Raw genomic sequence first — 13,392 nt, 5'->3', positions numbered from 1 at the left:
CCACCTGAGCACCTGAGCGAGCGCTCTGAGAGAGGCCTGGGGCTGGGGGGAGGAAACCTGGAAAAAAAAACACCAAAAACATTCCCAATAAATAACTCACGCCACCACAACATGAATTGCAAAAAACCAATCACACTTACCTGAGGTGGACACTACTGACCTCACTGCAGCCGCTACAGTTCAGAGTGCCCCCTTTCACTGGCGGTCCCAGCACGGCGCTGTACGGAGCATTAAGGGTTGGCTGACCAAAAATCGAGTTGGTGTCGCAATCAGGGTCACTGCACACCGGCTCGCCTCTTCCGGGCGGTAATGCTCCGCGTCCTGTTGAAACCAGCCCCAACAACCCCGGCGGGGTGCTGAAAGCTGGCCGCCCACCCGGAAATGGTTTCTGCCGCCATTGCTGCCCCTCCGGGGCGCTGACAGGGGCTTAAAATCTAGCCCTGAGTGTTTATCAGGACAGAACAGACAAGACTCCTTTATTTTTGAATGGTGCTTTCTATTTCCTCCCTTTCCCCTTCCTCGTGATTGCCCTCTGCTCCCCGCCATCCAAAAGCATAATCCACTCCACTGATGGCACCCAGAACCACGGTGGGGTGTGAGAACAGCCTGGGGTGGGCAGGGGGGGAGGGAATCCTTTACCCGGTCTCTTTCTACAGAAACACAGCTGACCTCCACCTTGCAGATTGCCGCAGTGCCACACACACACGGCCAGGAAAACAGTCGAGATCTTGGCTGCGGACTTGTGCCCACCACTCCCCTCGATACTTGTGCATACCCCTCTGCCCCATCTAGGTTTTAGAACAGTTTCTGTTGTGTGAGTAGGAAGGGACTGCCCTACACATTGGCCTCCCTTCGTCTGTCCCTTGAACCCTTGCTCGCTCGGCAGTCTTTCCCCCTCCAAATAATAGTACGCCATCTCCTTGTCAGGCCGCGAGCGTTCTAAAGGGTCGTTGCTTAGAAACGTATGTTCGCCTGTGACGAGAGCCATGTACCAAAAAAAAGCAGAGACAGCTGTTTAGGACGTGAGGCTGTTGGGAGCACCTACACTGACATCTCTTCTTCTACAGCGATGGAACTTTTGAATGGCGATGAGCCACAGGGGTTTTGCTCAAAGCCTCCAACCCATTCTCTAAACAGCTGCAAATTTGGCCAAGGCAAAGACTATTTCAACACCATGTTTAAGGAACTCAAGAGGAACAGCGCAATCAACGTGCTCCCCATTTGCAAGCCCCTCGGGACTGCGTGCGACCTTAACACACCTACCGCCAGGTAAACCCAGATTTTGTTCTATAACCAAAGATTGAGTTGGCTCACTGTTTTATATCGAACCTTGACCTCTTATTACACTGGAAGCTTATCTCTATGTTAATAGTGCCTTGCCGTGGTATGGATTTGGAGGGCTTTTTGGCATTAAACAAGAAGTTATTCATGGGATGTGGGCGTTGCTGGCATTCATTGCCAGTTGTTCGAGTGAGCGTGAGAGAGAGGAAGAGAGATGGTGTAGTTTGACACAACTGGACCACTTCAGAGGGCAGCTAAGAATCAACCACGTTGGTGTGGGATTGGCATGTGTAGGCCAGACCGGGTAAAGGTGGCAGATTTCCTTCCCTGAAGGACATTAGTGAACCAGTTGGGTTTTTACGGCAATCCGACAGCTTCATGGTCACTTTTACTGACGCCGACATTTTAAAATCATTTGCAGACTTAAAAACAAAATGAGTTTAAATTCTCATACTAATGGTTGAGATTTTGATCTCTTCTTCCATTGGATTACGAGTCCAATAACATAACCACTACACTGCCCTTACTAGCTGTTAGCTGACTAGAGTGACTGGAGAAGCTGGAGTTCTCCTTGGAGCAGAGAAGATTAAGGGAAGATTTAATTGAGGCGTTCAGATTATGAAGGGTTTCGACAGAGTAGATAGGGAGAAACTGTTTCCAGTGGCAGGAGGCTCAGTAACCAGAGAATACGGATTTAAAATCATTTGCAAAAGATCCGGAGAATTATTTTACACGGCGATTTGTTGCGATCTGGAATGTGCTGCCTCAAAGAGAGGTGGAAGCAGATTCAATAGTAAGGAATTCAATAAGTACCTGATAAGGGAACATTTTGCAGAGTTATGGAAGAAGGGTGAGAGAGTGAGATTAATTTTACAGCTTTTCCAAAGAGCTGGCACAGGCCCAAAGGGCCGAATGACCCACCTTCTGTGCTGTAAGATTCTATTGCGAAATGTAGTAGAGAATCAAGAGATTACACTGTTAGAGGAGAGCTGACACAATTATAAAGCATTAATGAACCTAGAATATTCTTGTGTAGAGTTGATTCAGTAAGTAGACTGTAGATGTGATGTGTCTGAGGGTGTATTGTAAATGGCGATGTTATGTGTTGCCTGGGAGATGTGCGTGTCTTTTCAGTGTTCAAGTGCGACCTGTCTTTGCTTCCTCCTCTGGTTACCGTGGTGACTGGAGTCTCCGCACTGCTTACATTTTGCTGGCATTAGGGTTGCCAACTCTCCAGGATTGCCCTGATCGGTTTGGCTCAATTAAGCAAATCCAACTTGGACGTTCCCTCCATGGTACATTTATTTTCTTTCATGTACATTCTCACAGAGAGAGAGAGCAAGAGAAAGGGACAGAAAGACAGATAAACTGAGACAGCAGAGATACAGGCAGACAAAACAGTAAGACACAAAGGAAAATAGATAGACAGACGGTCAGAGAGAGGCAGAGGGAGAGAGATTAAAAAGGGACAAGGAGCAACCTCTACAGAGGTGGAGGCAGAGAGAGAGAGAGATTCACATCGTTCGAGAGACACACAGCGACAGAGAGAAAGAGAAAGAGATGTGAGAAAAACAAACAGGGCGAGGGAGTGAAAGAAGGTTAGAGAGGGAGAGACACACAGAGAGAAAAACCGAGATAAAGGAAGAAAGAGACAGATGGACAGGCAAAGAGGGAAAGACAGACAGAGAGGGATAAAGAAAGTGACTGACAAGGATTGCGAGACTGCATACAGTTTTGGTCTCTTTATTTAAGGAGGGATATATTTGCATTGGAGGCAGTTCAGAGAAGGTTCACAAGGTTGATTCTTGAGATGAAGGGATTGTATAATGAAGAAAGGTTGACAAGTTGGGCCTATACTCATTGGAATTTAGAAGAATGAGGGGTGATCTGATTGAATCATATAAGATTCTGAGGGGGCTTGACAGGGTAGATGCAGAGAGGATGCTTCCCCTCATGGGAGAATCTAGAACTAGGGGATGTAGTTTCAGATTAAGTGATTGCCCATTTAACACAGCGGTAACGTAGAAACATAGAAAATAGGTACAGGAGTAGGCCATTCGGCTCTTCGAGCCTGCACCATTATTCAATGAGATCATGACTGATCATTCGCCTCAGTACCCCTTTCCTGCTTTCTCTCCATACCCCTTGATCCCTTTAGCCGTAAGGGCCATATCTAACTCCCTCTTGAATATATCCAGTGAACTGGCATCAATGACTCTCTGTGATAGGGAATTCCACAGGTTAACGACTCTCTGAGTGAAGAGATTTCTCCTCATCTCAGTCCTAAATGGCTTACCCCTGATCCTTAGACTGTGTCTTCTAGTTCTGGACTTCCCCAACATCGGGAATATTCTTCCTGCATCTAACTTGTCCAGTCCCGTCAGAATTTTATATGTTTCTATGAGATTCTCTCTCATCCTTCTAAACTCCAGTGAATACAGGCCCAGTCAATCCAGTCTCTCCTCATATGTCAGTCCAGCCATCCCGGGAATCAGTCTGGTGAATCTTCGCTGCACTCCCTCAATAGCAAGAACATCCTTCCTCAGATTAGGAGACCAAAACTGAACACGATATTCCAGGTGAGGCCTCACCAAGGCCCTATACAACTGCAGTAAGACCTCCCTGCTCCTATACTCAAATCCCCTAGCTATGAAGGCCAACATACCACCTGCCTTCTTCGCCACCTGCTGTACCTGCATGCCAACTTTCAATGACTGATGAACCATGACACCCAGGTCTCGTTGCACCTCCCCTTTTCTTAATCTATCGCCATTCAGATAATATTCTGCCTTCATGTTTTTGCCCCCAAAGTGGATAACCTCACATTTATCCACATTATACTGCATCTGCCATACATTTGCCCACTCACCTAACCTGTCCAAGTCATCCTGCAGCCTCTTAGCATCCTCCTCACAGCTCATACCTCCACCCAGCTTACTGTCATCTGCAAACTTGGAGATAATGCACTCAATTCCTTCATCTAAATCATTAATGTATATTGTAAATAGCTGGGGTCCCAGCACTGAGCCCTGCGGCACTCCACTAGTCACTGCCTGCCATTCTGAAAAGGACCCGTTTATCCCGACTCTCTGCTTCCTGTCTCCAACCAGTTCTCTATCCACATCAGTACGTTACCCCCAATACCATGTGCTTTAATTTTGCACACCAATCTCTTGTGTGGGACCTTGTCAAAAGCCTTTTGAAAGTCCAAATACACCACATCCACTGGTTCTCCCTTGTCCACTCTACTAGTTACATCCTCAAAAAATTCCAGAAGATTTGTCAAGGAGGAGAAATTTCTTCTCTCAGAGGGTCGTGAATCTTTGGAATTCTCTACCCTAGAGGGCTGTGGAGGCTAGGTCATTGAATATATTCAAGATGGAGATAGACAGATTTTTTTGAACAATGGGAAGTCAAGGGTTATATGGAGTGGGCCATAACCCTTGGAGTGGCCTATTCCTGCTCCTATTTCTTATGTTTTTATGAGTCACAAAGAGAAATAGAGAGAGACACCAAGGGTCCTTAAAGAGATATCTGGAGGCCGCTCGAAAAAAAGATGAGTTAATTTCTACCTTCTATTTTCCTGGAGCCAGGAGGGGCAAGAGAACTGCCACAAAAAACCCTCCGGCCCACTGCCTGCCCGAGCTCACCCTGCCACTATCCCTCCAGGTTGGAGTTCTCAACCTTCTCACCTCAGCTGCCTCGGAGCGCGGGTGTGAAGCTGGCATCTCGCGGCAACATGTGAACAAGGGCCAGGCCTCAAACTGGCTTCATCATCATAGGCGGTCCCTCGAATGAGGATGAGTTGCTTGCACATGAGTTCACAGATGTTTCAATAAAGGACCCGATGTTCCAGTCCTGAACTCCATTTGAGGGGGTGAAAGATGCCTGTGCGTGGATTTTTTTAACATGTGGCGACCGTTCTCACCAGCCACCACACGGGCTTGACAGAGCTCGGCCTTTATCCAGTGGCAGGGGTTAACCAGGATGACTGGAGACCAGCTCTGCTGCACAGACCCCCTGGTGTGCACACATATCGCAGTGTAGGCTGGCCCGTGCTGCCCCTGGGCCCACGCCTCTTCTGGGCCCTGTACCCTCATTCGCCACACCTTCACCCACGATGTTCCAGGGCCCGGCGCTCCAGCTCTATCCATAGCTCCGACATGCGATGGTGTTCCCCCACAGGTCGGGGTGGCCCACGATGGCTTTGTGGCGGTGACAGCGGACGGGCGGAGGGCACACTCCTCCCCTCAGCTGCGAAGCGCCTAAAATGAATGCGGCCCCAATGTCTGACTGGAACGGTTTGCCTCCTTTTAGCTCATCACTCCGAAGTCTAGAGCTGGCACACGATTCTCGCTGTGCTAACATTGTACTGTTGTTTAAACGGGGAGAAAGGGAGAGACCGAGGAATTACAGGCCAGTCAGACTAACCTCGGTGGTGGGAAATGTATTGGAAAAAATTCCGAGGGACAGGATAAATCTTCATTTAGAAAGACACGGATTAATCAAGGATAGTCAGCATGGATTTGTTAAGGGAAGATCGTGTCTGACTAACTTGATTGTATTTTTTGAGGAGGTAACCAGGAGGGTTGATGAGGGTAGTGCATTTGATGTAATGAACATGGATTTTAGCAAGGCTTTTGATAAGGTCCCACATGACAGACTGGTCACGAAAGTAAATGCCCATGGGATCCAAGGCAAAGTGGCAAATTGGTTTTAAAATTGGCTCAGAGGCAGGAAGCAAAGGGTAATGGTCGATGGGTGTTTTTGTGACTGGAAGGCTTTTCCCGGTGGGTTTCCGCAGGGCTCTTCATAAGTCAACCCGCTCATCTCCGGAATCAACCTAGTGAACCTTCTCTGAACAGCCTCCAATGCAAGTATATTCTTTCTTAAATATGGAGACCAAAACTGCACGCAGTACTCTAGGTGTGGCCTCACCAATACCCTGTACAGTTGCAGCAGGACTTCTCTGCTTTTATACTCTATCCCCCTTGCAAAAAAGGCCAACATTCCATTAGCCTTCCTGATCACTTGCTGTACCTACATACTAACTTTTTGTGTTTCGTGCACAAGGACCCCCAGGTCCTTCTGTACTGCAGCACTTTGCAATTTTTTTCCATTTAAATTATAATTTGCTTTTCTATTTTTTCTGCCAAAGTGGATAACCTCACATTTTCCCACATTATACTCCATCTGTCAAATTTTTGCCCACTCACTTAGCCTGTCTATATCCCTTTGCAGATTTTGTGTGTCCTCCTCACAGTTTGCTTTTCCTCCCATTTTTGTATCATCAGCAAACTTGGCTACATTACATTCGGTCCCTTCATCCAAGTCATTAATATAGATTATAAATAGTTGAGGACCCAGCACTGATCCTTGTGGCACCCCACTAGTTACTGTTTGCCAACCGCAAAATGACCCATTTATCCCAACTCTCTGTTTTCTGTTAATTAGCCAATCCTCTATCCATGCTAATATATTATCTCCAATCCTGTGAACTTTTATCTTGTGCAGTAACCTTTTACGTGGCACCTTATCGAATGCCTTCTGGAAATCCAAATACACCACATCCACTGGTTCCCCCTTATCCATCCTGCTCGTTACATCCTCAAAGAACTCCAGCAAATTTATCAAACATGATTTCCCTTTCATAAAACCATGCTGACTCTGCTTGGTTGAATTATGCGTTTCCTAATGTCCCGCTACTGATTCCTTAATAATGGACTCCAGCATTTTCCCAATGACAGATGTTTAGAGGGGATTTGAACAGTGATTCTTTCACCCAGAGGGTGGTGGGGTCTGGAACTCACTGCTTGAAAGGGTGATAAAGGCAGAAACCCTCAGAGCATTTGAAAAGCACTTGGATATGGACTTGAAGTGCCGTAACCTGCAGGGCTACGGACAAAGTACTGAAAAGTGGGATTAGGCTGGTTAGCTCTTTATCAGCTGGGACGGACACGAAGGGCCGAAATGGCCTCCTTCTTTGTCGTAAATTTCTATTTTGAAGAAGAGCAGGGGAGTTATCCCCGGTGTCCTGGACAATATATATCCCTCAACCAACATCATTATCATATTGCTATTTGTTGGATCCTGCTGTGTGTAAATTGGTTGCCATGTTTCTGACAGTATAATAGTGACTACATTAAAAAGTAATCTGCAACAAGGGGGCACAATCTTAAAATGAGAGCTCGGCCATTCAGGAGTGAAACCAGGAAGCATGTTCACACAAAGGGTGGTGCAAATCTGGAACTCTCTCTCCCAAAAGGCTTTGACTGCAAGGGGTCAATTGGAGCTTTCAAGACTTTGATTGACAGATTTTTGTTAGTTAAGGCTATCAAAACATAGGGAGCAAAGGCAGGAAAATGGCATTAAGGTGTAGATCAGCCCTGAACTGATTGAATGGCAGAACAGGCTCGAGGGGCTAAGTGGTGGGGAATGTAGGGGCGGGAAATGTAGGGGGCAGGGTGTCATGTATCTCACATTACTGTATATAACTGTATCTTACCATGCTATGCATGACTGTAACTGGATATGACCTGTAATAATAAGCATACCTTACCACCAGGGGTGCACTTGCAGGAGACACTCCATACCTGTCCCACTGTGGTATATAAAGGGAGGTCTCAGGCAAGTGCAGCGCTGGAGAGCTGGAATTAAAGGTGCAGGTCCTGAGTGACCTTGACTTCAACATGTGTCTCGTGTAAGTCAGTATATTAGAGTCAGGACTTAACAGTGGCGACGAGTTACGGGATCACAGAATCCACAGAATGGTTACCAACAGCTCAGATGAGAAATACAATGCTGGAGACAATTGGGATGACTTTATGGAAAGGCTCCAGCAAAGCTTTGTGACCAAAGACTGGCTGGGCGACGATAAGGCAGACAAGAGAAGAGCCCATCTCTTGACCAGCTGTGGCTCGAAAACATACGCTTTAATGAAAGACCTGCTGGCACCCGAGAAACCAGCAAGCAAGTCATTTGAGGAGTTGAGCACACTGGTGTGAGACCACCTGAAACCAGCGAGCAGCCTACACATGGCCAGACACAGGTTCTACAACTGCAGACGCTGTGTGGGCCAAAGCATACCCGACTTCGTGGCGGAACTTCGGAGGCTAGCTAGTTCATAAGAACATAAGAATATAAGAACATAAGAATTAGGAACAAGAGTAGGCCATCTAGCCCCTCGAGCCTGCTCCACCCCTCGACAAGATCATGGCTGATCTGGCCGTGGACTCAGCTCCACTTACCCGCCCGCTCCCCATAACCCTTAATTCCCTTATTGGTTAAAAATCTATCTATCTGTGATTTGAATACATTCAATGAGCTAGCCTCAACTGCTTCCTTGGGCAGAGAATTCCACAGATTCAACTCGGTTTTAAATTGGCTCTCCCGTATTTTGAGGCTGTGCCCCCTAGTTCTAGTCTCCCCGACCAGTGGAAACAACCTCTCTGCCTCTATCTTGTCTATCCCTTTCATTATTTTAAATGTTTCTATAAGATCACCCCACATCCTTCTGAACTCCAACGAGTAAAGACCCAGTTTACTCAATCTATCATCATAAGGTAGCCCCCTCATCTCCGGAATCAGCCTAGTGAATCGTCTCTGTGCTCCCTCCAAAGCTAGTATATCCTTCCTTAAGTAAGGTGACCAAAACTGCACGCAGTACTCCAGGTGCGGCCTCACCAATACCCTATACAGTTGCAGCAGGACCTCCCTGCTTTTGTACTCCATCCCTCCCGCAATGAAGGCCAACATTCCATTCGCCTTCCTGATTACCTGCTGCACCTACAAACTAACTTTTTGGGATTCATGCACAAGGACCCCCAGGTCCCTCTGCACCACAGCATGTTGTAATTTCTCCCCATTCAAATAATATTCCCTTTTACTGTTTTTTTTTCCAAGGTGGATGACCTCACATTTTCCGACATTGTATTCCATCTGCCAAACCTTAGCCCATTCGCTTAATCTATCTAAATCTCTTTGCAGCCTCTGTGTCCTCTACACAACCCGCTTTCCCACTAATCTTTGTGTCATCTGCAAATTTTGTTACACTACACTCTGTCCCCTCTTCCAGATCATCTATGTATATTGTAAACAGTTGTGGTCCCAGCACCAATCCCTGTGGCACAACACTAACCACCGATTTCCAACCCGAAAAGGACCCATTTATCCCGACTCTCTGCTTTCTGTTAGCCAGCCAATTCTCTATCCATGCTAATACATTTCCTCTGACTCCATGTACCTTTATCTTCTGCAGTAACCTTTTGAGTGGCACCTTATAGAATGCCTTTTGGAAATCTAAATACACCACATCCATCGGTACACCTCTATCCACCATGCTCGTTATATCCTCAAGGAATTCCAGTAAATTAGTTCAACATGATTTCCTCTTCATGAATCCATGTTGCGTCTGCTTGATTGCACTATTCCTATCTAGATGTCCCGCTATTTCTTCCTTAATGATAGCTTCAAGCATTTTCCCCACTACAGATGTTAAACTAACCGGCCTATAGTTACCTGCCTTTTGTCTGCCCCCTTTTTTAAACAGAGGCATTACATTAGCTGCTTTCCAATCCGATGGTATGTGATGAACGCTCATGAGGGATTGACTGGCCCCCGTGTCCAGTTCCATATTGATGGGTATCCCGTTGAGTAGAACCCTCATCATAATTGGAGGCGTCTTGGTGTAAGAACAGTAGTTCATGTGAGTTCCCCGATGAACTAAGGAGAGAAGTACTGAGAGACTTTTTTATTGAAGGAATAGGCCACGCGGGCATATTCCGAAAGCTTATAGAGACTAAGAACTTGACTCTAGAAGCAGCAGCACTGGTCGCACAGACGTTCTTGGCAGGCGAAGAAGAAATGAGGCAGATCTATACTTCGGGTACGACAACCAAGAGGCATCGGAACAAGGGGTTCACATTGTGAAACAAACCGCTACCACACACAGACAAAGGCAGGAGAGCAGGCCTTCAACAGCAGACAGTGGCACCAGAAGCCATCAAAATCAAGGGCCACATGAACGGCCGATCACATCTCATCAACCCACAATGCGAGCAATCAACAACAGATTGAGAGAAGCTCAAGGGAGATCAGCCAGACGCCCCTCATCCTTCAGAAACAATGGAAACGGTCTGTGTTGGAGATGTGGGGGAAGGCACTCAACCAGGGTATGTCGATTTCAGCATGCCGTTTGCAGAAACTGCAACTACACAGGGCATCTGGCTCGCATGTGCAGAAAAACAGCAGCTCGGCTGATATACGAATCGGAAGGATCGGAAAGCGGACCAGAAGACGATTGGAACAGTGCACGGGATGCCGAGGTACAGCGGGTTAACATGATCAATGTCCACTGTTCTTACACCAAGACGCCTCCAATTATGATGAGGGTTCTACTCAACGGGATACCCATCAACATGGAACTGGACACGGGGGCCAGTCAATCCCTCATGAGCGTTCAACAATTTGAACAGCTGTGGCCGCACAAAAGCAACAGACCAAAACTCACAAAGATCGACACCAAACTAAGGACCTATACTAAAGAAATCGTCCCAGTCCTTGGCAACGCCATGCTCTCAGTCACACACAAAGTGATGGTGCACCGACTTTCCCTGTGGATTGTCCCCGGATTCTCCCAGCCCTGTTGGGGAGAAGCTGGCTAGCAGAACTAAATTGGAAATGGGATGATGTTCACCCCATGTCATCAGAGGAACGGACCTCCTGCTCAACAGTTCTAAGCCATTTTGAACATCTTTTTCAGCCAGGTGTGGGCACCGTCAAAGGGGCTAAAGTTAGAATCTACATCACACAGAATGCCAGACCGGTCCATCACAAGGCTAGAGCTGTGCCTTATGTGATGAGGGAAAAGATTGAAAACGAACTGGACCGGCTTCTGCGGGAAGGCATAATTTCTCCCGTGGAATTCAGCGACTGGGCAAGCCCCATCGACCCCGTCATGAAGCCTGATGGATCCGTGCGAATCTGTGGAGATTACAAGTCTGCCATAAACAGAGTCTCCCTACAGGACCAATACCCGCTGCCCAGAGCGGAGGACCTATTTGCCATGTTGGCTGGAGGAAAACTTTTCTTGAAACTTTACCTCACATCTGCGTATATGACGCAAGAACTGACCGATGAGTCGAAGCTACTCACCACCATCAACACACATCGAGGCCTTTTCATGTACAATCGATGCCCATTCGGCATCACGTCGGCAGCTGCTATATTCCAGCGCAACATGGAAAGTCTGCTCAAGTCCATTCCGGGGATGGTTGTGTTTCAAGATAACATATTCATCTCGGGCAGGGACACCGACTCTCATCTCCACAATCTTGAGGAAGTATTAAGTCGATTGGGTCAGGTAGGCCTAAGAGTTAAGAAATCCAAGTGTCTGTTTCTCGCGCCTGAGGTTGAATTTTTGGGCAGAAGGATTGCCGCTGATGGAACCCGCCCATCCGAATCCAAAACCGAAGCAATTCGCCTGGCACCCAGGCCCCAGAATGTCTCAGAACTGCGCGCCTTTCTCGGGCTACTCAATTACTTTGGGAACTTTATGCAGAACTTGAGCACGCTGCTGGAGCCTCTCCATGTGCTACTCAGAAAGGGGTGCGATTGGTTTTGGGGGGAGGCCCAAGAATGCGCCTTCAATAAGGCACGCAACCTTCTGTGTTCCAACAGTGTTTTAGTCTTTTTTGACTCAGGTAAAAAGTTAGTCCTTACATGTGATGCATCACCGTACAGGGTCAGGTGCGTTTTACAGCACATCAATGATGCGGGTAAATTGCAGCCCGTTGCTTATGCCTCCAGGTCACTTTCGCGGGCAGGGCGCGGGTACGGTATGGTTGAGATGGAGGCGCTCACGTGCGTGTACGGTGTCAAAAAGATGCACCAATACCTTTTCAGGGCCAAGTTTGCATTAGAAACTGACCACAAACCCCTCACGTCCCTACTATCCGAGTGCAAGGCAATCAATGCCAACGCCTTGGCGCGCATTCAGCGGTGGGCACTCATGCTGGCGGCTTACGACTACACGATAAGGCACAGACAACTGTGCCGACGCGCTTAGCAGGCTACCCCTGGCGACCACAGAAGGGTCCGACAAACAGGACTGTGAGATGGTCATGGCAATCAATGCCTTTGAATCCACAGATTCGCCCATGACGGCTCGCCAAATCAGAGCCTGGACGACCAGCGACCCCACGTTATCTCTAGTTAAAAGATGCGTTTTAACCGGTGACTGGGCAGAGGCTTGCGATGCCTGCCCCGAGGAGGTCAAACCCTTCCATAGGCGCATGCATGAACTCTCACTACAGGCAGACTGCCTGATGTGGGGCAGCCGAGTAGTTATGCCCTCATGAGACAGGGAGGCGTTTGTCCGGGAGCTCCACCGTGAGCACCTGGGGATCATTCTTATGAAGGCCATAGCCAGATCTCATGTCTGGTGGCCTGGCATTGACAAGGACTTGGAGCTCTGCATCCGTCAGTGCACCATTTGTGCCCAACTCAGTAATGCCCCCAGGGAGGCCCCCCTAAGCCCCTGGCCCTGGCCCACCAAACCATGGTCGCGGGTGCATGTAGACTATGCGGGCTCATTCATGGGCAAAATGTTCCTCGTAGTCGTTGATGCATTTTCAAAATGGATCGAGTGCACCATTTTAAACTCGAGCACCACCTCCACCACTGTGGAGAGCCTTGCAACCATGTTTGCAACGCACAGCATTTCTGACATATTGGTCAGTGATAATGGTCCGTGCTTCACCAGCGCAGAATTTCACGATTTTATAGTTGACCACGGTATAAATCACGTTAAGACGGACCTTTCAAGCCGGCCTCCAATGGCCAGGCGGAGCGAGCAGTGCAGATCATTAAACAAGGCATGCTCAGAATCCAAGGTCCCATGCTGCAGAGCTGCCTGTCGCGACTGCTGCTGGCATACAGATCTCGTCCGCTTTCGTTGACTGGGATTCCCCCCGCGCAACTATTGATGAAACAAACCTTAAAGACCAGGCTCTCGTTAATCCTCCCAGACATGCATGAAATTGTTGAGGCTAAGCGTCAAAAGTAACTGGGTACCATGACCGAAATTCGAGGGGGAGGTGGAATGAGATAGGG

General features: G+C 47.9%; 1 protein-coding gene across 1 annotated transcript in view; it reads left to right on the top strand.

Annotated features, from left to right (window-relative positions):
* The first annotated feature begins 964 nt into the window (after window positions 1–964).
* Window positions 965–13,392, top strand: part of LOC139278112 (lamin tail domain-containing protein 1-like) — a 33,403-nt gene continuing 20,975 nt past the window's right edge. Inside the window, exon 1 of the mRNA XM_070896768.1 lies at window positions 965–1,269. Within this exon, the coding sequence (XP_070752869.1) occupies window positions 965–1,269 (305 nt within the window). The remainder of the gene's footprint in view (window positions 1,270–13,392) is intronic.

This window comes from Pristiophorus japonicus, chromosome 13 (genome assembly GCF_044704955.1).
Source record: "Pristiophorus japonicus isolate sPriJap1 chromosome 13, sPriJap1.hap1, whole genome shotgun sequence".
Lineage (NCBI taxonomy): Eukaryota > Metazoa > Chordata > Chondrichthyes > Pristiophoridae > Pristiophorus > Pristiophorus japonicus.
Note: the sequence above shows the minus strand (reverse complement) of the source record. Positions and strands in the feature narration are given on the sequence as shown.